The following is a 25,735-nucleotide window of genomic DNA, read 5'->3' as shown; positions in this document are numbered from 1 at the left end:
CCGATACCCTGCGACATGTTTTCGCAGCCAAGTTTCGCTCTGAGATGTTTCGACATGTCCCAAAATCAGTTAATTTGGCGCAGACTGGCGAGTGGGGGTTGAGTGAAAAGACAAGCAAATTCTCGCCTTTGACATCCCGATGTAACACCATGTTCTGATGTAAGTAGCTCAGTGCAACAGCCATATCGTCCAATATCTTCACTTTGAGTTGGTAATTGAGTGTTTGTTTCTTCCATATTTTGCTCAAAGAGCCATATTCTGCAAATTCTGTGACAATCGATATCTCACCCTCCGTGTAGACTGCTCCAATTAACTCAACAACAGTGTTACTTCTCAACTGTGTCATCATTGAGACTTCAAGCGAAAACTCTTTCTCTTGTTCTGGTGTCAAGTTTCTGGCTTTCATTTTCTTAATGGCGACATCTCTGCCTCGATACGTCCCACGGAAAACCATACCAAATGCGCCCTCCCCAATTGGTGGCATCACTGGCTTCAATTCAGTATGATCAAGCTTCAGGGACAAATCAGACTCGACGATTATTTTCAACGCAGCCGTTTCTTTGTTTTGTTCGTCGACGTCCATCGCAGTGATACCAATTTGGTCACAAATGGATGTCGTGCAGAGCACTTTCATTTTGAAAGTGATGGCCATAGCATTTCCCGGTCTTAAAGTCGCGTTATTGGGTGTGATGTCCAAATCATATTTGTGCGATGGGGTGTAGTGGAACTCGAAATAATACTCCTTCTTAGTCATATTCGCCAAATTGATAGTCTCTTCATATTCCATATCGACTACAACTTTTGCTTTCGAGCCATCAAAGTTTAATTCCCACTTATCAGTCTTCAATGGGAACTTTTCATTATCTGCGCCTAACAACAACATTTGTAAGTCCGAAGAGACGTGGAATGGTTTGATAGCAGTCGATTCAGCAGCAAGGCTCTTCTTTCTTTTCCACCAAATGATGACAATGATAACAAAGATGACAGCAACGATGAGTAATATACCTATGACGACTAATGGTATAATAAGTGCCCAATTTGTCTTCGAACACGATACTCCTCCCGCGTCAATGGTATATCCATCTTGACAGACATCACATTTATCTTCTTTACACGACTTGCAATTCTTTAATTCACTGCATTTATTACACACACCATCTTTGACATATTCTTGCGATGAAATACACGACGAACACATCACTTTTTCTGACGTTGGAGAGTATTGGCAAGACTCACAGCCTTGTGGACACTCAGTACAATTAAATTGGGTGTTATCGGAAGAGTCAATCCAATACCCCTTTTTACAGACGTCACAGCCCGTTTTTGTGGCAGTACAAGTCATGTCAATAGTCGACTGCTCCCAACAGAGTGGCTTCTTTTCTGATGTAGAATAGTTTTTGGGAAGAAAATACCCATCTGCACATGTGTAACAATGTAAACTATCTTCACAAGTGTCACAAGATTTGTCGCAGAGCGTGCACTCTTGATTCTTTCCAGACTCCGAAATAAATCGTCCGTCCGTGCAATTTGTGCAATACCCCATTTGTGCGCTTCCACAGGTTGTATCATCTTTTAACAAGCAAGTATAATATCCCGTATCTTCACTGTCACTTGTGGAAACCCATCTGAGTAAATAATTGTCAACACATGCAGTACAGTTGGTTGAAAGTTTCTCACACAATTGACAATTTTCAGCACATTGTTCGCATCTTTTGCCGTTTTCTGGTATATAAAAACCACGCATATTTTGTGTGTTTGCACACTCTTTACATCCACTCTGGTCGACCAGTTTACAATTCTCGTCTTTTAAAACGCACACATTCTCATTAAAGTAATAGTTTGTGTTACACGATATACAGTTCGTTGCATTTTCAACGCATTTTGCACATGACCCATCACATTTCTCGCATTTCGCCGTTGAACCAAAGTAATACCCATCACTGCATGTGATACATCCAAAACTCGGCGATCCTGTTTGACAGTTGATATCAGAATATTCATAACACTTTCCGTCTTGTAAAGTATAACCATCTTTACATGTTGAACAAATAGTGGTGTCTGTAGTGGTACTGTAACATAGACTACAGTTGTTTCCACAAGCTTTGCATCCGCCATTGAATAAATAGAAACCGCTTTCACACGATTCGCAGTGATCATCAACAAGATGTTTGCAATTCATAATCGGTGTACAGGAGACAGTACCATCTTTCACAAGTAAATTTCCACTTTCACATTTATAGCAGTTGACTGCTGAAGTACATACAGCACACTTGTCTGTGCACTTCAAACACTTTCGTTGTTCGACATTGAAGTATGTCCCAGCATCACACTTTCCACACTGAACACTGTTAGCGGATAAACTACAATCAACACACTTCGTTTGGTCATTCGAAAGAGTGAGGGAGTCGTCGCAACCAAAGCAATGTGTGGAATTACATTTGTTGCAACTCGTTATCGCCGTTTTGCAATCAGAGCATTGGTTGTCCTTCAAATAAAATCCTTCGTTGCATGCTATACACGCATTTGAGTCTTGTGTGGCACAGTTTGTGATCTTCGTGTCCGTCACGCAAAGCATGTCTGGGACTGGTGAATTGTCTGTATTTCGTATTTCAAGGTGCGCACCCGCGTAGCATTCGAAACAGTGGTTTGGGGTGACGTATTGTTTACAACTTTGTATTTGAGAGTAGACAGTCGTTGAAATCAATAATAAGAGGAGAATCATCAAGTGCTCACTTTTTGGATTCTTAGTCTTGTTTTATATAAGTGCAGTTGATTTTTCTAAAGGTTTCGTTGGAGTATAATATGGTTTTATTATGATTTTTTTATTTATTGACAAATAGTTCTTTTTGTTTTGTTTATGGTGAAATTTCCAAGAAAAAAATAAATAATAACAGATCTTTTATTTTTTAAAAATGTGGGAAAATAACTTACGAAAAATGATTCTAAAAAAAGAAATATTTTTAATATAGTTAATTTCCCGTTTTTTGAACTAATTATGTTAAATAAAAAAAGAAAGATTTTTTCAAGTTTTTTATTTTTGGAGCACAAAAAGTGGATTCTTTATGTTTTTATTTTTTATTTTGAATTAATTACAAAAATATAATTAGTTAATTAAATATAAATATTTTGTATAATAATTATCAACTGGTAAATATAAATATTTTTATAATATAAAAAAATTATATTTTTTTTGGAAAACTCATTATTTCAATCTGGTGGGATGTCATTTACTCATTTTACACAATCTTGGGAATTTACACGCATTTGAATTGCAAAATATAGAAACTTTGCGCATGACTCAGATGCCAGAAGTAGAGGAAGTATATACTTTGGACCAATTCGTCGAGTTGTCGAACAGCCTTCTACAGAAGACAACGAACTCAATCTCGTTTGTTTTTTACACATCACCACAAGCGACTTTACTGACTAACATAAAGAAAGAACGATGAGGTTATTCAGACACTGTTAGATGATTTAGACCGTTCCATTGAAGTTGAGAAAGGGAAGATTAATGTTCTTGATAACAACATTAACCAAGCACAACAATTTATGACCAACCTTACATCCACGTTTAACACCCTTTTTCCTAAGTAACAACTTGATTTCTCAAATATTATTTATACAATTTGGAACAAATGAGTGATATTTATAGTTTTGCAAAATTATAAAAATTACTACATAAAAAATAGTATTTCTTTAATTCCATATCCTATATTCCAAATATAAAGTTTTCTTATATTATTAATATAATTTTATATTACAAATTGAAGAGTTATAAACGAATTAACACGTTCAAAACAGAAACGTAATAATAATAAGTTTTTATTTTTTTCTTTTACCTAAACCCTTTTTTTGCCTTCATACACAAAACAAATTTTTGAAATTTTTTATTTATTTTTTATCAACTCAAATTTGAATTGTATATTTTTTAGTCACACTTAAAGTGAAAGAGTTTATTTGTGTTAAACAAGAGCAAAGCATTAGAAAGAAAGATGGGGTCTAATGATGGTTTAATATATTTGGTTGTTTTTTATATAAAAAGTATATTGTCATTTGATTATAATGATATTGGTGTTTATATTGTCGTTATATTTGTTAATGCGACTATTTGACGTTGTTTGTTATTAAGTGGATTGACGATGAAGCGTTTTTATATTAAATGTTGTAACACAATAAAGCGATATGAAATTTCATCCAAAAAGATTATTTTTGATCAATCTTAGGTAATTGAGTTGTCATTTGTTAATTATTTTAAGTAAAATAAAACTGACTATTGGCCGGTTTGGGTTAGAAAGGGGGTTTTGAATAAAAAAATAATAAAATGATTTGGACAATTTCTTTTTTACTTATTTTTCTTTTTTAAAAAAAAGTTTTGGGTTGTGAAAGTGTTAATATGAAGAAATGAATGTTTATGTTCCTCTCAAATAACTGGAAGCCGTTGTAACAAGCCTGAAATTGTCTTGTGAATAAACAATTCCATCCGATATGAAGTAATAAGGCATTAACGTGTCGAAGTTAGAAGCTCTGAATCTGGAAGTTTGTTTTCCAAATTTAAGTCCACCAACACAACTCGAGAACACGGTTACTGGGATAGAAACGTTCATCAAGTTAGAAAACATACAATTTTTGAGTTCGATGAGTAACAAAAATGATTTCTCTGTGTAATTTGGGTGTTGTATTTGAGAGAGGTCTGTGATGAATTTATCCCACAACTCGATTTGGTGTTCCAATTTCATTTCATTAGAAATATTGTATTTTGATGTGAAAGTTGTTTTAATATTGCGCTGTATATCATCAAAGTTGATTACCACATCAACCAACAAATCCAATTCGTTGGGACGACTTTGAAGAATTTGACACAGAGCCAAAATGAGCGCAAACGCACCCCCCGTTCGATCAGTTCCGCTTTTACAGTTTGTTGCAATTGCTATTTTAGAAAGGATCAAATAACAACTCAAAGCGCCGAGTTGTTCGACTTTTGTTTTGAAATTCACATTGTCGTTATTCACTTTAATTGCATTTAACAGAATAGCACGGTGTTTAAGAGTGTTGTCTTTAGCAGAGATTCGACGTGCAAATTGTAACAAAGTTTCATCCTTTTTAATATCAGTGTCTTCTCTGAACCATTTTTCTAAAGTTGCTATTCCATCTTTGTTCATGTTCTGTGATACCGCCTCACCAAAATAAATTCCCCAGAGCCCAATCACTCCAAAAGGAATATTAAAATGAAGAAATTCAAATTCAGTTTGCTCGGAGTTTAGTTGGTGAAGGAATTTATGTTGATACAACAGTGGTTTATCCTCTTGTTTGCTCCATGGCACTGTTCTTAAGAATGAAATAGAACACACTCGTATTTTGGAGGTACCAGTGTTATTTGGTATTGCGGCTTTAACCATTTCAAAGAACTGTTGGCCACTGACACTGGAATCGATCCATCCACTTCTGAAAATGGTATTAGTATTCACACGCGTTGAGTATGAGTTCTTCAAATGATTTGAAAACTCCGTTTGAATCTCTCGGTAAGACGTTCCGATGGTCCCTTTGTTTTTCACTGCTTTCCACTTCTTTGTTTGCTCGTCACGAATAAACTTCCAGTCGGTTAGAACAACTTTGGTGATAACTCCATTCGCCTCAAACGTTGTTCCGAGTGTTCTTGGTATTGTAGATATTTCTTGGCACTCTTTGTATTGACCTGTTACTAGTTGGATCATATAATATTTAATTGCTGCTGGTTGAAAAGTTTTGTTAAGGGTGTATTTTTCTTCAGCTAACTGATCCATTCCTGTCAACACGGGTGGAGTTACATTCCACCCATAAAGAGTTGGATTTTGTCGCATTGGGTGTGTTTTCCCAAATTTAATCGTCTCGTTGTATTTTTCAAACAAAAATTTGGCTTCATTGGGAATAGTCTTTGGAAAGCTGGAGATTTTTCTTGTCTTCAGAACGACGTACAGCAAAATGAAAAGAATTATCACAAAGATTGTACAAACCGTAAAATGTGACATATGTATTAAGATTATACTAATGGAAATTAGATTGTTTTAATTGAATTCGACTTATTAAATAATTATAATTCTTTTGTTATGTTTATTTTTATTTGGTGACACGTCGACAATTCAATCACCCCTCAATAAAGATCTGAAAATAACTCGGCAATATAAAAAATTCTAATGCTGAGGCATTAGTTTAGTTATTTTAATATAATAAAATAGTAGTTTAAAGTCATTAATGGTAATATAGAATTAAAAATGTTACCAAAAAAATAGAACTAGTAATCTCAAGGAAAATAATTAATAAATAAACTAAAATGAATAATAATATTATTTATATAATATATTATATTAAAAATAGAAAACTTTGATGTAAATAAGATTTTTCTTGAAAGTTTAGAAGTTCGGTTTTTGAAAAATTTTATGGAGTTTAAAAAAGTGAGTAATTTTTGGGAAATAATGAGTTATGATAGTTCTACAAAAATGGTATATTGTATGACCTCCCAAAAGTGCATACAATAAATTTTCATACGAATCTATTTTTGCCAGAATACAAAAATTGATTAGAAAAAGAATCGGAATTTCCCAATTTGTGTTTAGAAAATAGCGGTACAAAATCGTCATCCCTTCAACATAAGTGAAAAGGAAGCAAAACGAACTCTAACGATAAAAAAAAACAGAGAAATCCGAAGTAATGGCGACTTAAAAAGAGAAATAAAAAAGATCTAAAAACAAACTGTTCAATTCGTAAAATGTCGACTCACAGAAAGAGATTCATTAAGTCCGACTCGCACATATTCATCACACCATGTCCAGATAGTCTATACTCCCAATATAACCAACTGACTCGCTCAATGTCCCCCGGCGTCGATATGGTTTGTATTCTATTTAGTTTCCCTCAATTTGAATAGTTGAATTATAGTTATTTTATTATATTTGTATGGTTATTCTGCCTTTACCCAAGAGGAAAAGAATTCTTTGAAATAACCTCCACAACTGACAAAACCACCCAATAACACAAACCAGTACACTATAGTATTTTAACTATTAACACACCATTTACAAATGGATAGTAACACACAGGAAAGCCAGGTGAGAACAGCCACCGTCGGATATTTGAAGATCCTCCAGCAATGCAACCCGGACTACTTCACCGATGCGTTCTGTGACCTCTGGAAAGCAAAAACCATTACTTCCCCTTCCACTCCTTGTCACAACGAAAATCATGACAATTGTAAGTATGACTATATTTTAACTATGGACGAGGTGCTGGGAACGGGCGTGCCAAATGCTTTGACGTATGGAAAGAAGCAGGGGTCAAGATACAGAGTACTTGGCCAACTTGGACAAGGTGCTTTTGGGCAAGTTGTGAAGTGCTTTGACGAGGTTAACAAGACATTGGTTGCAATTAAAGTGTTGAAAAACAAACCGGCGTATTACAGGCAAGGAATGCTTGAAATTGCGATTCTGCAATTACTCAGTGAAAAGTTTGACGCTGATGGGAGTGGAAACACGCTCAGGATGGTCGACCACTTTGTGTTCTATAACCACATCTGCATTGTCACTGAACTGCTCTCCATCAATTTGTATGAACTTATGAAACAAAACAACTGCCGCGCTCTGTACGTAGGATTAGCGCGCTCGATACTTCAACAATTGTTGGAGGCACTTGTTGTGTGCTTTAAGAATGGCATCGTCCATTGCGACTTAAAACCCGAAAATGTGTTGTTAGTTGATATGACAAAGAAGATCAAACTTATCGACTTTGGTTCGGCGTGTTTTGAAAACAGCACGCTGTACAGTTATATTCAGTCGAGACATTATCGGTCACCAGAAGTTATATTGGGGTTACCATATTCAACAGCAATAGACATGTGGTCCTTCGGGTGTATGGCAGCGGAACTCTTTGTGGGTATACCAATATTTCCGGGGAACTGCGAATACAACATGTTGTATAAGTTCATTAATATGATTGGGATGCCACCACGATCTTTACTCGATAGAGGAACGAAGACCTCAAAATATTTCAGACGAAAGCGTCCTGCAGAAATGAAAAATAAAGACGACGTGTGGGCATTCAAGCTGAAGAGAGAGTTTGAGAGCGATTCAAATACGTACACAGAACCAAATCGCGAGTACTTTTCTTACAAAACACTTGAAGACATCGCTATGAAAGTCAATTTCAGAGTCTCTGCAGCAGACGAACCAAGAAAGCCAGAGATGAGAAACGCCTTTTTGGATTTCATTAAAAGAGCACTGCAATGGGATCCCGAAATGCGAATGAGACCAGACCAAGCACTTCAACACCCTTTTATTACTAAAAAGCCATTCACCGTTGACTACACACTCCCACCAACAAATGAACCTTTAAGAACATTCCCACCAGGAACACAACTGTCGCCAGAAGAAGTTTTGAAGAAGATTGCACCAAACCCAGCAGCCGCAGCGAAGTTGAAAAGTATGGGATATAATGCGACCACGTATTACCAAGTCTACTCTGATGGACTGAATAAGGGAGTTGTACTCAACATTCTGAATTCGAATCCATTCTACTTGCAACCAATGACACCACCTTCACTGATTAGGCTCAACCAATTTGAGGAAGAGATGTTACAAAAACAACGGATGAGAGCACAAAGCGAGAACAGAGGAATTATGTACCAAGGCCTTGCATCGGCAATTCACCAAAACGTTGTCAATTCACAAATCAAGTTTAAAACGTTCAATGAGATCAAAAAGGAGAAGGAGGAGAACATGGCGCGCAAACAACGTCGCCAAACGTCGGACATTTTCTCAACGAAAGCGATGGAACCACTGTCCCCGAAGTCTGAGGAGTATTTAGCACAGAAAATGAAGAATGGAGGCCAACCGATGGAAATGAGTGACATTGATGAGAAGAAAAAGCAGATGGAAGAAGACAGTGCTGGGTCATGGAGTACAAATACAGGGATGCTTCTACCTCCTGGGAATTGGGGAACGACATCCTCCGACAGTGACTTTTAATTTGTTTTTTTAGTTTATTATAGTTCATTAGAAAGCTTCAAAGTGAAACTTCTAATTTGTTAATATGAGAACTTTCAAAAAATCTTTATTATTAATCCCAGCATTCTGGCTCATTTGGTATTCATTTGATATTCATTTTATAATAGTTAATAGAAAGTTTGATAGAAAACTTTGGTTGAATGATGTGTGGTAATTTAAAAATAATAACAGAAAGAGTATAACGGAGAGATAATCCTCAAAGCAGTGTATTATAAACTTAAAAACACAGAGTCAATGGAATTTTTGAAAAGCACCGAAATCGATTTCAAAAATTTGAACGAACAATGGGACGTCGTAGCAGGCGTTTTTGAGGAGGACCAAACACTATTTTTTAAGGTTGTTTCACATGTGCTGGATGAAGAAGACAAAAATAACCACAACACAGTCATTGGGTTTGTGAATGAAAAAGGAGACGAAATGGAATTGGACAAAGTCAAAGAGTGTTTGGGTACACACATTATGAATAAAGTAAATAAAGACATATACAACGCATTTTTGGCGAAAGCGACATTACAAGGAACAACAATTGTCTCGGTATTGCCTTCTATCATTGAAAGTAGTGATTTGTTCGACTTGATTAAAGTTGAGATGTTCAATCAAAGCTCAGTGAACGAGTTGTTTAAAACAATGAAAGAGAAAAACGATGAAGATACTACAAAAGTGGTCTTGAAATTGCTCACACTATTCCCATTCGAAAATTTGGACGTCAGCGAGCGCACGTTTCTGTCTGAACTTGCCATCCAAAACGAAACAAAAAGTGAAAAATTGATCCGCCTGTGTTGCGCAGTCCTCCGGCGCGCAAAGGCGAACATCCCAGACATTTTGTATTTGATTGAAAAGGGCGAGGACCATGTTACGAACGCAGCAGCAGATGAATTGTTCTCGGAATGTCTTGAGCCTTCTAATTTGACGGTGATCAGACAATTGATTCTCAATAAAATGCCCCCGTCATGCCCACGAGTTAAAGATGTCATAGTTACTGTTCTTCAAGCAAACACCCCATCTCTCAGTTCGATTGAGAGAGTCAAAATTGCTTTAGAATTATCCAGATATCGCCATTTGCGTGGATTGCGAGAGTACATCATTGGTGTTATTCAAGACGCAGATATTAAAGTGAACGAAGTCATCACCACCTGTTTTGAGGTACTAACGAAAAAGGGTTTGAATTTCCAAGAGGATTTAGTCGACAGTTTAAGATATGTCTTTGAACGGATTATCCCGGTTAACCAACAATTACAGCCACGAATAATCACTGTATTGTATAACGGAGAGTATATCAAAGTGTTTAAAAGAGAGACTGCAAACGATTTAGTCGATCGATTAAAGACTAAAGGTGTTGTTGTGGCCTTTGGTGAAATTATTAAGAAGGATGTGGCTCTAGAAGATGTTGGCTTGAAGGATGGCGATGAAATACAAATAGACAAGACAGTGGTGTATTCTAATGTTAAAGTAAAAGAAGCTTTAGTCGTCGACCAAGTGATCTCTAACACCGTCTCACAACTGATTAGTGGAAATGTCGATGGCAAATTAAAACTATTAGAAGTGCTTCCTTATGTAAAACAAGCATTCCAACCGCAGTACGTACCTTACAAATTTTATATGTACTTGAAAGAGAATGTCAGTCTTGACGAATTGTCTGAGGAGTTGTTGTGTTTTGACGCCACTGAGAAAGGTTCTGAAGAAAGTTTGGAGGCACTTTGTGACTTACTTGGAGTGCTTGGAGAAGAGATGCAAAAACTCATGGTGATGCAGTTGTGTTCGGAACCAATAGGAGAAGGCGCACTACCACTTGTACATCAACTGATCATATCTCCAAGCTTACATAAAGTCGTGCCAGAATACTTCTGGAAGTGTGTGTTGCGCATTTCACCACTACTGAGAAATCAAGACAAACACGAGTTCTATTTTCACTCGATTTTCCTCTTCCACCACATCCCCGAGTTTGTCAACACAATTATCGAGTCACAAGACATCGTTTTGATTTCACTTCTTTTACAACAAACACACACACAAGAGGTGCTGGAGAAATGCAAAATGGTTGTTGGCATGATCGATGCAAACGACGACGAAATTGAAAATTTGAAGGTGAATGGGTGTATCGACTATTTGTACGACACTTATAAGTACTTCCCTAAGTCTCCCGAGAGCATCATAAAATTACTCGAAGAAACTAAATCCGAGAGAACACGATGGGTGTTGTTGTGTTCAATGAAAAACAAGAGCAGTGAAATCATAAACAAATTCAATGAAGAACTTCCAATGGATGGAATGAACACTTTCGAGTTTAATGGGTTTAAAAATCCGTCAGTACTATGTTATATGAACAGTGTTTTAGTCCAGTTGTTGTCTATTGATGAATTCCAAAGCGTTTTGATGAAGACTGCGTCGACAAATCGTATTGTCAATTTACTCAAGTCTGCGTTGAACTATTTTATGAAGAATTTGGACGAATTTGATATTAGACTGTTGATGAACGAAATGCAGAAAATGTTCCCATCGACGAATCTGAATGAATTCAATGACGTCTCGGAATTCTTGATGCTTCTTTGGGACGCCCTTGAGAAGCAACTTGACTCAAATGATTACAAACAATTGTCGCACTACTTCTCTATTGTAACTGAAGAGAAGTTTGGCCTTGACAAATCAATTAAGAGGGAAGTTCAGATGTCATTGTTAGTACCTTATGGTATGCGTTCAATTGAACAGTATATAGCTGAAACCGACAATTTAAAACACATTGTGGAATGCCCCGATTATTTACAAATACAGCTGCAACGTTCTTTATATGACAGTGAAAGTAAAAGCGGTTGGAACAGCACCGATATGGTCAGTTTTGGATACGAACTTGAGCTCCCAAAAGAAAACGACAGTGTGAAGTACAGTTTGAAAGGCGTCATTGTCCACATGGGAACAGTTTCTGTCGGCCACTACATCTCATACATAGTTGATCCGTCCAACAACGAAGATTGGTTCTGTTTCAACGACGACAAAGTATCACACATCTCTTGGTACAACTTCGACATCCAGACAAAATGCTTCGGACAACAAGCAAACAGTGAATTTGTGCCAACTGCATACATCTTGATCTACCAGAAAATGCATAAAGTGAACAGGTGTGTTAATCAAACAATCAGTTTCATTGCTGAGACACAACAGAGACAATTGCCTTTGCCAACACAAATGGTAGAAAAATTGTTTGCCTTTTCAGTGACACAAGAACCAACAAAGGACACCTTGCGGGCACTTTCTCTGATCAAGGACTGTTACATCGACGTTAGTAATAAGCCTTTGGTCGTGAAGCTTCTGCGCTATTTGGTTTCAAACAATGAAGTTGTTCGAGTCTGTGTTTACCAACTCTTTGCAAACTACCACAAATTGCCTGTTCTGGACTTCAATTACGTAACAATAGTGTCAAACCTTTTGTCAACCAATTACACATATTTGTTACCAACAACTACAAGCAATATCACACAATGGCTCTTGTTCTTAGAGTCGTTCTGTAGTCGAGAGGATATCGGGTCGATTGGTAAAACTGTCTTAATATATGCAACAAAGTCACTTTCTGTGTTGAACAATGACGTTCCAAATGCGCAACAAGTCAAGACGCTGTTATATCAGCTGATTGGGATGTCACACCCAACTATAGTTGAAATACAACAGGAACCACAATTACTGCGATGCGTGTTGTTATCCAAAAATGGGAGTGAAGAGATCAAACATATGTTCAACGACCAACTCTTTGAGTTGTCATTGTTGATTAAAGAATGTTTTGATTGTGAAGATGTGTTGCTTTACACTGATTTAATACAAATGATTTTAGACTCAGAGAATGTGAATGCCATTTATTCTCTCTTGTCCATTTATACAGAATCGAACCGCTCCTCGAAACACAAATCTCTAAAACAAGAATTCACCAATGGCCTCTTTACACTCGTTAAACCGACTCCACGAGGGTTGATGCTCCTCGAGAAGATTTTGAAAAACAAGGACAAACCAATAGTGAGGCAGTGTTTGAATTGTATGTACGGCGCATACGACTTAATGCGAGACATTTGCACGCAGTATGTGCACTCGATAAAACCACAAATCACGACTTTCGAACAAGCAAAAGCCGAGATTATCAACATTGGGTTTGCGATCATCTGTGAAGAGTGTGACTCCCATCCTTAAGTACCCACTGTTCAATTTATTCTTTGTCTTCTTTGAGTCTTCACACTATACTATACATAATAGTAATATATTAGAAGATTATAATACAGTTATTACATCAATGAAAAGTATTAATTCCATATTAAATTAATAATTAAATAAAGGTATGAGACTAAAAAAAGAAGACAATACGAAATTCAGCATTAGTTATCAGCAGCACCTTCCTTATTACCACCACGAATAAGACCAGTTCTTCTGGCAGCAACTTTACCACACTTCTGGCCTGGTGGAGATGATCTCTTGATGGTTGTTGGGTGTCCGACGTGTTGATGGTTTCCTCCTCCGTGTGGATGTTCGACTGGATTCATTGCTACACCTCTAACTCTTGGCCAGCAAGTTCTCTTTGCCTTGTACATGTGATAAGCGACACCAGCCTTCAAAATTGGCTTCTCAGTTCTTCCACCACCGGCGATGAGACCGATCATAGCTCTGCAAGCACTCTTCAAAGTCTTTTTAGCACCTGATGGGAGTCTAACTCTGGTGGTTTGAGTCTCAGCACTGTGTGAGATGACAGTGGCGTAGTTTCCAGAGGCTCTGGCCAAGTGTCCTCTGTCTCCTGGCTTCAATTCGACGTTGCAGACGACGGTACCTTCTGGGCATTGACCAATTGGCAAGACGTTTCCGACGTGAAGGGAAGCTTTAGCACCACAGTAAATGTACTGACCACTGTAGATACCTTCGGCACAAATGAAAAGTTCTTTGTCAACACCATATTGGCGTGGGTTTCTGAAAACGACTCTAGCAAGTGGGGCACCTCTTCCTGGGTCGTGTTTGACCTCTTGGACTAATCCACGAACGGTGCTGTGGCGCTCGAAGAAATCAATGGCACGGTGTTGTGCTACTCCAAGCTTATGATGGCTTCGTGACTTGAAGATTGATCCTCTTCCCTTTCTCTGTGACAGTGTTCTTCGTCCCATTCAGGTATCAAGTGCTGACCTAAACCTACTTTTATTCAAAGTTCCACCTCCTAATCTTCCCGATTTTGTGCGCCACATTTATATCCAATTCTTACATTTTCTTATTGTTTTATTATTTCAATTATAGTTGTTTTAATAATTGATATTAATTATATCAGTTTTTAATTTATTTCTAATTTACATTTAATTACATAATAGTTGTTTCCCTTTTTTATAGTCATAATGAATATTTATATTTCGAAACTATAAATATAGTTTCAGTAATCAACCAATAATTACTCATTTAGTAAAAAAATGTGAAAAAAAAACACAACGGTTTTTAATAACATTTTAACAAGTTAAATGTTATTGAATTATTGTTTTTTAAATAAAAAATTGAGAAGACAGAACTAAAAAAAGAGATGGAAAAAAAGATTAACGATGAGGAGTTTGGCATTTTGTCGCAAGGAAACAGTTACTTATCGATTCAAGCCACTGTCTCTGCAATTAGCAACTTGATATATTCGCAGTCCAAAATCGAATCTCCGACTGGGCCCTCCCGAAAAGAGATGTTATCCTCTTATTACAACTCGGTAATCACTTCGTTATACGTTCCATTGTTTGCGACAGCAACAGACACCGATGCGAATGGGAAAGTAACTCAAGAAGAACTCGATAGAACATTGTCTATATTGAACACATCACACATCGACTTAAACTCGGACACCGTGTTAGCAAATACTATTTTATTTGAAATACTCGACACCGACAATGATGGTAAAGTCCCAACAAACGACATTATTCATTTTGTCGTCAAGATTTCTGGTAAAACTCCAAGCTCACAAGCAACTGAGGGTGTTCGCAATTTGGTCGACCCTTTGAACACATCGTTTGTCACTCTTGACAATTTTGTAAAGGCGATGAATCAATGAAATAAATAAGTATTTGTTAGTATTTCTATTGAAACAACAACTAAATAATAATCGATTACCACAATCTTGGCTTGTTTAACATCAGAATCATGAGGAAGGTCGGGACGTATTTCAAAAAGATAACGACACCAAAGTCCAACCCATCAATGAAGAATGTCGTATTTGTATTGAAAAGACCAAGGTTTTGTCCAGTGAAGTCTTTAGAATAGTATATGATGTGATACAAACACAATGTGAGACGAACAAAGGTCAACACTATAATAGTGATTCCACATGAATACGTACGGATTCGAATTTCGTGAGACTCCTTGGCTTCGTATACGGCAAAGACCTTTCTCATGAAGAGAAGAATTAATATGAAAGAGGCAACGACAAAGGAGAAGACCAACATCAAGCTACAATTGGAAGATATCGTCTGCATCTGGAAGACAACAACAAAGAAATCGCCAAAGACTGAGAAGGGGATTGTCATTATAAACAACGTCGACAAGAAGAAGAATAAGGTGTGAATGGATAAAAGAGCGATGCCTGTTACCCAACATGAGTCAAATGCTTTAACAACCCACCCACACTCAGCTACTGTGATTAATGTGTCAAATTGTGTTCTTCTAGTTCGTTAGTGCGTTAGAATACGTCAAAGAACAAACAAAGCATAAATAGTCAAGAGCATCATGAAAGAGAAAATTGAAGTGTCGAATAAGTTGATGAATTCGTACCAAGCAACGTACGTGAAGTCATTTAATTTGGGGTCTTCTTGGTTCAGAATTGAAAAATAATAAAACACCCACGCCATAAAGACTATTTGACACAAGATGTACAACAACACACAAACGTGACAGATGTTTCTTGGGGACAGGATTTGGGTTTTTGCTATTGCGTTCGACCTCTTTTGCCATATCTTCACAAAGAGTATTAAATTGGTATGAATGAAGTATATTATTAAAAGTACTAACAACACAGAAGAAATGATTCCGAGTGCTAACGCCTCGTTTCTCACATGATCGATTCCCATCGATTAATAATTCCAGTTTTAATCAATAAATTTCTTGAGAAAAAGAACACACTTCACACATTGAAAACAATTTTACAATTACATTATTATTATTTTAATTAAGTATTAAAAATAATCATTTATTTTTCTATTAATAATAATTGATAATTATTAATTTACTAATGTAAACAATCAAAATGGTTTATGATATAACAGCGTTCATTGGGGGTGTATTGTCAAGATAAAATGCTCTTTGAGTACTTTCTGCTCAATTGCCTCTTCGGAACATATAAATTCAATTTCTGATATTGTCGTGAACTCATCATTAATCATCGCCTGTCTGATATTAGTGAAAGACTCCGTCACCATATTTTTTGCAACATCCTCTGAAAGTGCTCCGTCCATAAGAAAGTGGAGTGAATCGACTTTTTGTGAATGACAAAAGAATATCAAATTGCCAAAGAACGTTTTCTCGTTCTCTTTATCTGCAAAGTCAAACACTCCATTTTCAAAATACGTGTGGATGACTATGTGGTAATATTTATTTGTATGTCGTGTCACATAAAAGTCTCCTTCCTTCATTTCGTTCAAATGAAAATTTTTTGTCTGTTCATTATACCCTCCAAAATGTGTATCGAACGTCGCCGTTTTCTTTAAATTAGTTATCACAACACTTTCAACAGTCTTTTGTAGTGGAACAACAATTGCAGACAGTTTCCCAGAAAACAAGTTTTGGAGTGTGATGTGTCTTTCCATCGACGACGCTGGGAATTTGCCGTCTTGGAAAACGACTGGGTTCGACCCAAACTTTACACTAATTGAGTACTTAATCCCTTTCAATTCAATTGGAAAGTCCACACTTTCCTCCTCAGGTAATTGAAGAGAGTCCAGCATCCCGTCCTTATCTGTCTCGCTATTGTTTTCAATATACTTTTTGATACATCCCCAAAACAACTCGTGATACTCTTTTTGTGTTCTTGCAACTCTTTGTAGAGCGTCTTCTATTTGAAAAACGGCACAACGGTGTTGTACACTCGAGCTAATGATTTGCAGGTATTTACTAAACAACCCTTTTGTCATTGCATCCACATCTCCTTCACAAGTGTTGTCACAGTCCCATTCATTATAAACGTTCTCCCAAAAATTTGTGTTGCCGACTTCTTGAACAGATTCTTCCATTACTTCTTTAAAAGATCAAGAAAAGTCATCTTTTTAAATTACATGGTATTAAGTATAGTAATAATAACAAACTCTATTTTTTATAGTTTTTAATACTATTATATATAACAAAAACAACAAGATGATAAAAAGGAAACACTTATTTCTTCGCAACCTTCTTGGCCTGTTTAACTTGCATTTTAGCTTGTTTGACTTGTTTCTTTTCAGTCTTTACAGTACGTTTCAATTCTTTAACTTCTTTCTTAGCAGAACGGACGACACCCTGCTGTTTCTGAATTTTTTTCATAAGTTGAGCCTTCTTGTTTCCATGAGCGTGGGAAGCCTTTCTTTGCAAAGCGGCCAATTTATTCTTTTCAGTTCTCATTGCGTTTTTCATTTCTTTTAACTCTTTCTTGTTTTGCTTCAAGTTTTGTTTTTGAGCCTTAAGACCACGTTTTGCGAGTTTGACCTGTTGTTTTGATGATGAACTGCGCTTTGTAACCTTGGCTTTTGGTGCAACATTCTTTTTAAGATCTTTCTTCATCTTTTTATATTGAGCCTTAGCTGCCTTCTTTACAAGAGCCTTTGTCTGTTTCTTATTAAGTCCTTGTTTCTTGGCTTGTTTAAGAGCTTTCTTTTCAGCTCTCTTGATGTTGGCAAGGGCCTTCTTAGCATTCTTCTTTCCAAACTTGGCTGTCAACTTTTTGTTGAATTTCTTGTTCATCTTCTTGTTCATTTTCTTCGCACTCTTCTTAATCTTTTTCTGAGTATTCTTCTTAGTTACTTTCTTGGTTGAAGTCTTCACAACTTTAACAGTCTTTTTGATGTTCTTTTTCAATTTCTTCTCTGCCTTCTTTGCTTGTTTCTTGGCCTCCTTCTTTGCTTTTGTGAGTGCCTTTTGTGTTGCCTTCTTAGCCTTTTCTGCGTTCTTCTTTTCTTTCTTCTCGAGTTTCTTCTTGTCCTTCTTTTCTTGTTTTTGGACCTTCTTGACCTTCTTGTTCAACTTCTTCTGTGCCTTTTTGATCTTCTTTTCCTCCTTTTTCTCAACTTTCTTGGTCTGCTTCTTTGTGTATTTCTTAGCTGCCTTGATTGATTTCTTCTCGGCCTTCTTTTCCGCCTTTCCTGCTGCCTTCTTTGCTTGTTTTTTGGCTTCTTTCTTTGCCTTTGTTGCGTTCTTAGCAATCTTCTTCTTCAAGTCTTTCTTCAGTTGTTTTTCCTTCTTCTCCAATTTCTTTTCTGCCTTCTTTGTCGATTTGACTGTTGATTTCAACTTCTTAAGATCCTTTGCTGATTTCTTACCCTTCTTGACGTCTTTCTTCATCTTCTTCAATTGGCTCTTTTGTTTCTTCTCTGCTTCTTTGACCTTCTTAGTCGCCTTCTCTGTCTTCTTGAGTTGTTTCTTAAGTCCCTTCTTAGTTGAAGAAACCTTCTTCTCTGCTTTCTTCACTTGCTTCTTGGCATCCTTCGCTGCACTTTTAGCTGCCTTCTTTGCTGATTTGGCAACCTTTTCTGCCTTCTTTTCTTGTTTCTTCATATCCTTCTTGGCATCTTTAGCTGCCTTCTTCGCGGACTTCTCTGCCTTCTTTCCTGATTTCTTAGCAGATTTCTTGGCTTCAGCAGATTTCTTCTCTGCAGATTTGACCTTTGCCTTCAAGTCTTTGGCAGTCTTCTTTTCTGATGCCTTCAATTTCTTCTCAGCCTTCTTGACATCCTTCGCCATCTTCTTCTCAGCCTTTCCAGCTTGTTTCTTGGCAACAGTCTTGGCCTTGGATGCAGCCTTCTTGATGCTCTTCTTGTTCTCAGCCTTCATGTCCTTCTTGACTTGTTTCATCTTCTTCTCTACCTTCTTGTTGTCCTTCTTGATCTTGTCCTTTTGCTTCTTGACCTCAGCCTTTGCGTCTTTGGCAGCTTGTTTAGATTCTTTAGCTAAAGTCTTAGCTTCCTTCTTAGCAGCCTTTACGACTTTAGCTGCTTCCTTCTTAGCCTTGGCGGCGGCTTTTTGGGCCTTTTTCTCGGCTTTCTTAACAGCCTTCTTAGTTTGGGCCTTTGCCTTCAAAATAAGTTTCTTGACCTCCTCAATTGCTTTCTTTTCTGCGGCTTTTGCTTCAGCAGCCTCCTTCTTAAGATTCTTTTCTTCCTTCTTTACAGCTTTAATCGCGGCTTTAGCAGCCTTTTTAGCCTCTTTTGCTGATTTTTTCGCCTTTTTATCGGTGGTTGAAGTAGCAGTGGACGTCGAAGCAACGGCTTGTTGAACGTTTTTAACAGCGTCAAGGGCCTGATCGGCATTTGTGAATCTTCTATCGAGTTTCAAATTAGCAACGATGTTATTTCTGACATCGACAGGAACGCTCTCCAAATAGACCTTCATAGTTGATAAAATTTTAGCCTTTCTCCTCACAAGGGTATTGAGTTGTGACTCGACCTTCACAATTTTTGCTTTGATCTTTGGAATATCAGCCCCAACAGCAACAGTAGCGTCAAGATTCAAATGGTCAATGACGTCATGCCAATGTCTTTCGATATCTTCGAGTCTCTTCATTTCAGTCTCCAAAAGAGAAAGATTGTTCTCTGTCTCGTAATATTTCAGAACGTAAAAGTGAGTGGATTGAGCTGCAAGTGCACTCGTAAAAAGTAACAGCGCCAACACTATTCTCATGTAAAATATGATTTTTAAGTTTCTTTTTTTCGAGTTTCACTTCCCTCCTTGATTTCAATTTTTTATTTTTTTATTTTTTTCAAGTTCTCTGTTCAACTGCTTTTTTCGCTCAAAACTACCATTTTATTTTTTTATTTTGTTTTTTCAATTTGGGTGATATGACGTGGATTTCTTAGTGATTATTTGTGTGTTGTATTTCGATCTGAAATTTTTTGGTTTCTATTTAATTCGTTTTACACGCTGAGTACAAATCAGTTCATTAATGTCAGAGATTATTTGTCACAAATTTCGGGTTTTTTGATAAATCATCATTATGAATTTTGTATCATAAAAAAGAAATGTTATTTTTCTCAATACATATTTTTTTTATCTCTACAAAAAATTTTAAATTATTTTAATTAAAAACTATTATAATATATAATTCGTTTGTCGTTTAACTTAGTTGTAAACAAAAGAATTACTTAATATAAACTATTAAATAATTGTTTTACTTTATGAACTAACATGCCGAATAACAAAAGAGATAAAAATGATATTTCATTGGGTAATAATTTTAAATTGGGTTTTCGTTTTTAGTTTTCATAATCTTTTATGAGTAATAATTGTTTTGACTTATAGTTTATATAGTAAATTTGGTATAATAAATTTATATTAGTTATTATTAGTTATTAATATTATTTTAATTGTTTTTTTTAATAAAAATAATAATTAATTATGATAATGTTATAATACACACCAAATAATTAAATAATTGATGAATATTATTATATAATTGTTAATAAATTAATAATAATAATATATTAGATAATATATTAGATAGAATTACTTTTCGAACCTAAACTTAGAATTAAATCTTTAATTAATTTTATAATTTATTTATATTAAAAAAAACTTTAAAAAGCACACCATGTCGACGGACGAAGATTTAAATACGTATTTCAAAACTGCGCTTCCATTGGTAAAAACTTGCGGAAGGATGATCAAAGATGCTTACTGTAAGATGCAGGTCACTATCTCTGGGAGTGATGATCACCTTTTCACGACCTGCAACCCAACTGTTCCAAGAGATGAGAAGTATGAAGAGGTAAAGACTTTCACAAACAAGTCCTGTGCAATCGATTGGGTGACAGAGACTGACAAGGGAGTGGAAAAGTATTTAATCGGCTCTCTTCATGAAGCATTCCCAACACATCTTTTTGTAGGTGAAGAGACTGCCTCCACACACAAGACGCTCACTGATGAACCAACTTGGATTATCGATCCTGTTGACGGAACAACCAACTTTGTCCATGGGATTCCAATGTGTTGCACCTCTGTTGCACTTGCAATCAACAAGCATGTTGTATTAGCAATAGTGTACAACCCAATTCAAGAAGAGTTATTCACTGCACTGAGGGGTCGTGGTGCTTTTATGAACGGGAAGCGCATTCACGTCTCTCACACCTCTGAAATTGGACAAGCCATTATAGGTACCAACCCAGGCTATCACCGAGAAAAGGAGCATGTCGACAAGATGTTGTACAACATGAACCAATTATTGGAAAGAGGTGTTGCTGGTATTAAAATGATTGGAAACGCAGCGATGGACATTTCATATGTCGCCTGTGGGAGAACCGACTGTTTCTATGAAAAGTTCTTATGTGTATGGGATTATGCTGCTGCTTCTTTGATTGTAGAAGAAGCCGGCGGAGTGTGTAAAACGCGTGATGGTATAAACCCACTCCTTCTTGAGAAAGAGATGGTTGTCTTTGGGAATCCCCTCATTGCTCCTCAGGTGTTTTCTTTGATAAAACAATGATTTCCTTATTTTAATAATTTTTAAAGCTATAATTAATATTAATTAATTATAGCTTTAAAAACTAATAACTAAGATTTGTTCACCAACTCAATGAATAAGAAGAGTAACAAGTCGTTCTTCTTTAACACTTAACAAAGCTAATAAACAGACAATCAATTGTTATAATGTAATGCACATCTTCTCGAAGAGTAATGTCTCTCCAAAGTTCAAAACGAACTCGTGAACGACGTAATTCTGTGTCGAAGTTTTAAACGTGTGGAACATGGTTTTCCCGTCTCCAATTCTACAATACGCAGCAGTGTTGTCACCTTCTCCCATATAGTTTGGTGCACTAAAAACAGTGCAAATGAGAGGGGTGTCCTCAATCATGTAGTTCATCTCGTGATACCCTTCATCAACATAGGAATGCCCTCGAAATATGGTGGTGATGTTGTTTCTCAGAGCAAATTGCTTCAATGCCTTGTACCCGATTTTCTTGCCAAATCCTCTATCCCAGTTCTTTACAAACGTTGCCTCAAACCATGAAGTGACACTTTTCAAAGACTGTGAGTTGAAGAACATTTTCAACGGCTGAAGCTCAGAAGAAAGTTCGCTGACTTTTGGCAAGTGCTTAGTTACAGTGTCATCGCCTTTCGAGACTGAGAATATGTCATCGTCATCGAGCGGATCAGACCACAACAAATCTTCCAAAGCAGAGTCTCTTTCTGGTTCGCAAAATCGATTAATGGAGTTAATAGACTCAACGGTGGGTAATTTATCAGATATTCCACCGTGGACACAAAGATACTTCTTGTGTTGTGAAGTAATTAAACAACAAAGTGGGAGTGTTCGAAATACATGGATAAATTCCTCAAACACTTTTTCATTGTATCGTGTGACGCACTCGGACTTAAATTGGTTCTGTGAGCTGACGAGTTTGGTTTCGTGGTTTCCTCTCAGCAAGACGAACCTTTTTGTGAATTAAAATACGTTGAAAAATAACAAACTGGTTTGGGAAAGTCAGTTTGAGGCAGCACAACAAAAAGAAGACTTCGAAACTCGATTCACCCCGATCGACATAGTCTCCCATGAACACAAAACAGTCTGACGACACAGTCGAGAGGACATTCAAAAGGTCGAAAAACTGTCCGTGAATATCACCAAGAACAACACAATTCTTCGTCACCTCAACAACATTTGGTTCTTGTTTCATCACGAGAGAGACTTTTCGAAGAACGTAGGTGATGGCTTCAGTTGTGAAACCTCCACCGAAGGAGAGGTGTTGAATGACTTGTTGAATGTCGAGAACATCGTTGTTGAGAATTTCCTTGAGACCTAGGACACTCTCCTCGTTGAAGGGGAGACTTGGGATTGTGAACTCCAGCTCGTTCAAGCGAGTCTTGGTTGACATTGAAGAGTTCAACTTTTCGAGGGTTATATATCCACTTGGAGTCAAAGTCAATATGACATTTTTTACTATTAACATACCTTTTACCCTTTTTCTGGGAATTTATGATGTTTGATTTCGCGAATGGATTCATTCTTTTCGTTTTCATCGAAACCCCCGATCTATTACGTTTAATTTGCGGTTAAAAAGCGTGATTTTCTTTCCACTTTTGATGAAACTCGAAATGACAAAAAAAATGCAGAAAAATTTCATTGTTTTTTCAACACTAAATTTGGAGACGAAGAAATTGGCTTTGTGTTTAAAAAATTTATATGAATTATTTGGAAAATAACGGGGTATTTGTTCACAGATTTTTGAGTCAACACTTTTTAAAAAATAAAAAAAGAACTTCTTTTAAAATAAAACTCTTATTTCTTTTATCTTCAGATTGTCTTTCGGAATTCTTTCATGGTCATTGTATTTGTTGAAAACCAATAAAAAACTATACTTTTATTAATCATCGATCGAAACAGATCGTTTTTTTCTTGTAAAAAAAAGTTAACAAAAATGAAACTATATAATATTTATTTTATACTATATATATTGTTGAATGGATTGATGTGGTTTGGAGATTGTTAAAAATATCAATTATTCTTCAAAACTATTTTCAAAATCGATGTGTTATTAGATGAAGTTTTTATTTTGAAAATTTGAATAATACCATCGTAATAAAACGGGTGTTTAAACACGTTTGTTTTTTAAAAAGCTAAAAAAACAAATTTGAGCCATACTGATGATTAATATTATGTATCAAACAAAAAAATTTTAATAAAACTAAAATTAATGAAATTATAGTTTATTTATTGTTTTTTTAGTTAATTCAATCTTTAGTTTTAAAAAACATAACAATTGTGAGATTAAAAAAAGAAAACTGTCATGAATTTTGACGTATCCTTTTTAAGATCAAAATGAACTTAAAAATCAACTTTAAAAAAATGAGAGTTTTTTAGTAAATATCGTTCAATATTTTCATGACAGCAACATCATCGATATCATCATGAGCTCCACATGCATTTTCCTTGAACTTCTGAGCAATTTCCTCGAAGTGTTCTTTACCGAATCCCCATTCAGAAAGTCTTGTCTTGTTTCCAATGCTCTTAAAGAACTTTTCAGTAGCTTCAATAGCGTCCTCTGGCTTTGCGTTCTTGATTCCATAAACGTTTTCGGCCATTTGGATCAATTTCTGTGCGTTCTTCTCCTTGTTAAATCTCATAACACCTTCAGTAGTCATGGCAAGTGACTCGCCATGTGCAACGCCGTAGTAAGCAGTCAATTCGTGGCCGATCATATGAGCAGCCCAGCATTCTTTGATACCAACCGCCAATGTATAGTTCAAAGCAACAGTAGCTGCGTAGCAGAAGTCTGCTCTAGCCTTGTAGTTGTGGACATCATCCATTGTAGTTTTCGCGACGTTCATGATCACTTTGAATACGCCCTCAGACTCTGCGTCAGTCACTGCGTTCATCTGATAATGTCCAATGTACTGTTCATAGACGTGTACAAATGAATCGGTGATACCATTTCTGACTTGGTTCAATGGGAGGGACATAGTGTGACACGGGTCTACAATGGAGAAAGTTGGGTACAACGAGAAGTCATGATTGGCCAACTTCATGTTGTCCGCCTTTCTTGACAACACAAACCCATTGTTCATTTCTGACCCAGTAGCTGGAAGAGTCAAAACAACACCAATTTTGGCTTTGGCGGGGTTCACCTTAAACTGGCTAGCCTTCAACAAAATGTCGTACGTGTCATCGCTAAAAGTGTGTTCCATCGCAAGAGCAATGTACTTTGTCCCATCAACTACAGACCCTCCACCAACAGCCAACAAAAAGTTAATGTTGTTCTCCTTAGCAAGAGCAACAGCTTTGGTGCAAGTTTCATGTGTTGGGTTCGGTTCAATTCCACCAAACTCACAGATTGGTTTCACATATTTCAGTACTTCCTCGTAAACCCCATTCTTCTTAATAGATCCACCACCGTAAGTCATCATAACTCTCGCACCCTCTGGGATCAAGTGTTGCTTCTCGATTTCAGCTGTTGCTCCTTTGCCGTAAATGAGTCTAACTGGGTTGCAGTAAGTGAAGTTGTTCATGTGTTGAATTTTTTTAGTGCGCGAACCTTTTATAGATAGAGGTTTTTTATTCCTCAAAACATGAACACTCTGTCCCGAATTTCATGCTCTTAAAGTAAACAATTATTATTTTGGTATAGTTTTTATATAGTTGAAAGATATCACTACAATTCTTTTTCAAAAATTAAGTTGATTCTGTATTTTAAGAACACCAAACAATTCTATAATATATTAATATTATTTCAAAAATTAACGGTTGATAATTCTGAAACAATTGATTATTTTTAACCAAAATTAATACAGTTTAATTATTTATTATCTTTTTGTTAATTATATGCTTTATTATTAATAACTTATTATTTACTACAAATTCATTTTATTGGATTATTAGTTATTTAATAATTCTTTCAATAGAAAACATCTTAATTTTTAACACTCATATTAATTTTTTAATTAAAATACTATTAACAATATATACTATACCATTTAATAAACAATATTATTTTTATGGTTTTCATTCAAGATTCAAACTTTTGCTTTCTTCCTCTTTATTAGAACGAACT

At 36.2% G+C, this 25,735-nt stretch overlaps 12 protein-coding genes across 12 annotated transcripts; 4 read left to right on the top strand and 8 right to left on the bottom strand.

Annotated features, from left to right (window-relative positions):
• Positions 1-2: 2 nt before the first annotated feature.
• EIN_223000 (tyrosine kinase, putative) lies at positions 3-2,722 on the bottom strand (the record flags this gene model as incomplete). The annotated part of the gene is made up of 1 exon (XM_004254850.1): positions 3-2,722. A coding segment is annotated over one exon (2,720 nt), but the record flags the coding sequence as incomplete, so codon positions are not given.
• Positions 2,723-4,409: 1,687 nt separating this feature from the next.
• EIN_222990 (hypothetical protein) lies at positions 4,410-6,005 on the bottom strand (the record flags this gene model as incomplete). Its single annotated transcript, XM_004254849.1, has 1 exon — positions 4,410-6,005. The coding sequence occupies one exon, from the start codon at positions 6,003-6,005 to the stop codon at positions 4,410-4,412; it is 1,596 nt and encodes a 531-aa protein (XP_004254897.1).
• Positions 6,006-7,055: 1,050 nt separating this feature from the next.
• On the top strand, positions 7,056-8,993 carry EIN_222980 (serine/threonine protein kinase ppk15, putative; the record flags this gene model as incomplete). Its single annotated transcript, XM_004254848.1, has 1 exon — positions 7,056-8,993. The coding sequence occupies one exon, from the start codon at positions 7,056-7,058 to the stop codon at positions 8,991-8,993; it is 1,938 nt and encodes a 645-aa protein (XP_004254896.1).
• Positions 8,994-9,266: 273 nt separating this feature from the next.
• Positions 9,267-13,202, top strand: EIN_222970 (hypothetical protein; the record flags this gene model as incomplete). The annotated part of the gene is made up of 1 exon (XM_004254847.1): positions 9,267-13,202. The coding sequence occupies one exon, from the start codon at positions 9,267-9,269 to the stop codon at positions 13,200-13,202; it is 3,936 nt and encodes a 1,311-aa protein (XP_004254895.1).
• Positions 13,203-13,384: 182 nt separating this feature from the next.
• Positions 13,385-14,158, bottom strand: EIN_222960 (60S ribosomal protein L8, putative; the record flags this gene model as incomplete). The annotated part of the gene is made up of 1 exon (XM_004254846.1): positions 13,385-14,158. One exon carries the CDS (start codon positions 14,156-14,158, stop codon positions 13,385-13,387), a length of 774 nt encoding a protein of 257 aa, XP_004254894.1.
• A 401-nt stretch (positions 14,159-14,559) lies between these two features.
• Positions 14,560-15,069, top strand: EIN_222950 (hypothetical protein; the record flags this gene model as incomplete). Its single annotated transcript, XM_004254845.1, has 1 exon — positions 14,560-15,069. The coding sequence occupies one exon, from the start codon at positions 14,560-14,562 to the stop codon at positions 15,067-15,069; it is 510 nt and encodes a 169-aa protein (XP_004254893.1).
• A 55-nt stretch (positions 15,070-15,124) lies between these two features.
• Positions 15,125-16,081, bottom strand: EIN_222940 (hypothetical protein; the record flags this gene model as incomplete). Its single annotated transcript, XM_004254844.1, has 2 exons — positions 15,125-15,677; positions 15,717-16,081. 2 exons carry the CDS (start codon positions 16,079-16,081, stop codon positions 15,125-15,127), a joined length of 918 nt encoding a protein of 305 aa, XP_004254892.1.
• A 198-nt stretch (positions 16,082-16,279) lies between these two features.
• EIN_222930 (hypothetical protein) lies at positions 16,280-17,239 on the bottom strand (the record flags this gene model as incomplete). The annotated part of the gene is made up of 1 exon (XM_004254843.1): positions 16,280-17,239. One exon carries the CDS (start codon positions 17,237-17,239, stop codon positions 16,280-16,282), a length of 960 nt encoding a protein of 319 aa, XP_004254891.1.
• A 139-nt stretch (positions 17,240-17,378) lies between these two features.
• On the bottom strand, positions 17,379-19,874 carry EIN_222920 (axoneme-associated protein mst101, putative; the record flags this gene model as incomplete). The annotated part of the gene is made up of 1 exon (XM_004254842.1): positions 17,379-19,874. One exon carries the CDS (start codon positions 19,872-19,874, stop codon positions 17,379-17,381), a length of 2,496 nt encoding a protein of 831 aa, XP_004254890.1.
• A 907-nt stretch (positions 19,875-20,781) lies between these two features.
• EIN_222910 (inositol monophosphatase, putative) lies at positions 20,782-21,672 on the top strand (the record flags this gene model as incomplete). Its single annotated transcript, XM_004254841.1, has 1 exon — positions 20,782-21,672. One exon carries the CDS (start codon positions 20,782-20,784, stop codon positions 21,670-21,672), a length of 891 nt encoding a protein of 296 aa, XP_004254889.1.
• A 159-nt stretch (positions 21,673-21,831) lies between these two features.
• On the bottom strand, positions 21,832-23,137 carry EIN_222900 (serine/threonine protein phosphatase 2B catalytic subunit, putative; the record flags this gene model as incomplete). The annotated part of the gene is made up of 2 exons (XM_004254840.1): positions 21,832-22,621; positions 22,659-23,137. The coding sequence occupies 2 exons, from the start codon at positions 23,135-23,137 to the stop codon at positions 21,832-21,834; spliced, it is 1,269 nt and encodes a 422-aa protein (XP_004254888.1).
• Positions 23,138-24,044: 907 nt separating this feature from the next.
• Positions 24,045-25,193, bottom strand: EIN_222890 (alcohol dehydrogenase, putative; the record flags this gene model as incomplete). The annotated part of the gene is made up of 1 exon (XM_004254839.1): positions 24,045-25,193. The coding sequence occupies one exon, from the start codon at positions 25,191-25,193 to the stop codon at positions 24,045-24,047; it is 1,149 nt and encodes a 382-aa protein (XP_004254887.1).
• Between the last annotated feature and the right edge of the window lie 542 nt (positions 25,194-25,735).

This window comes from Entamoeba invadens (genome assembly GCF_000330505.1).
Source record: "Entamoeba invadens IP1 unplaced genomic scaffold scaff_1105074725849, whole genome shotgun sequence".
Lineage (NCBI taxonomy): Eukaryota > Evosea > Mastigamoebida > Endamoebidae > Entamoeba > Entamoeba invadens.
This window is presented reverse-complemented; position numbering and strand designations above follow the sequence as displayed.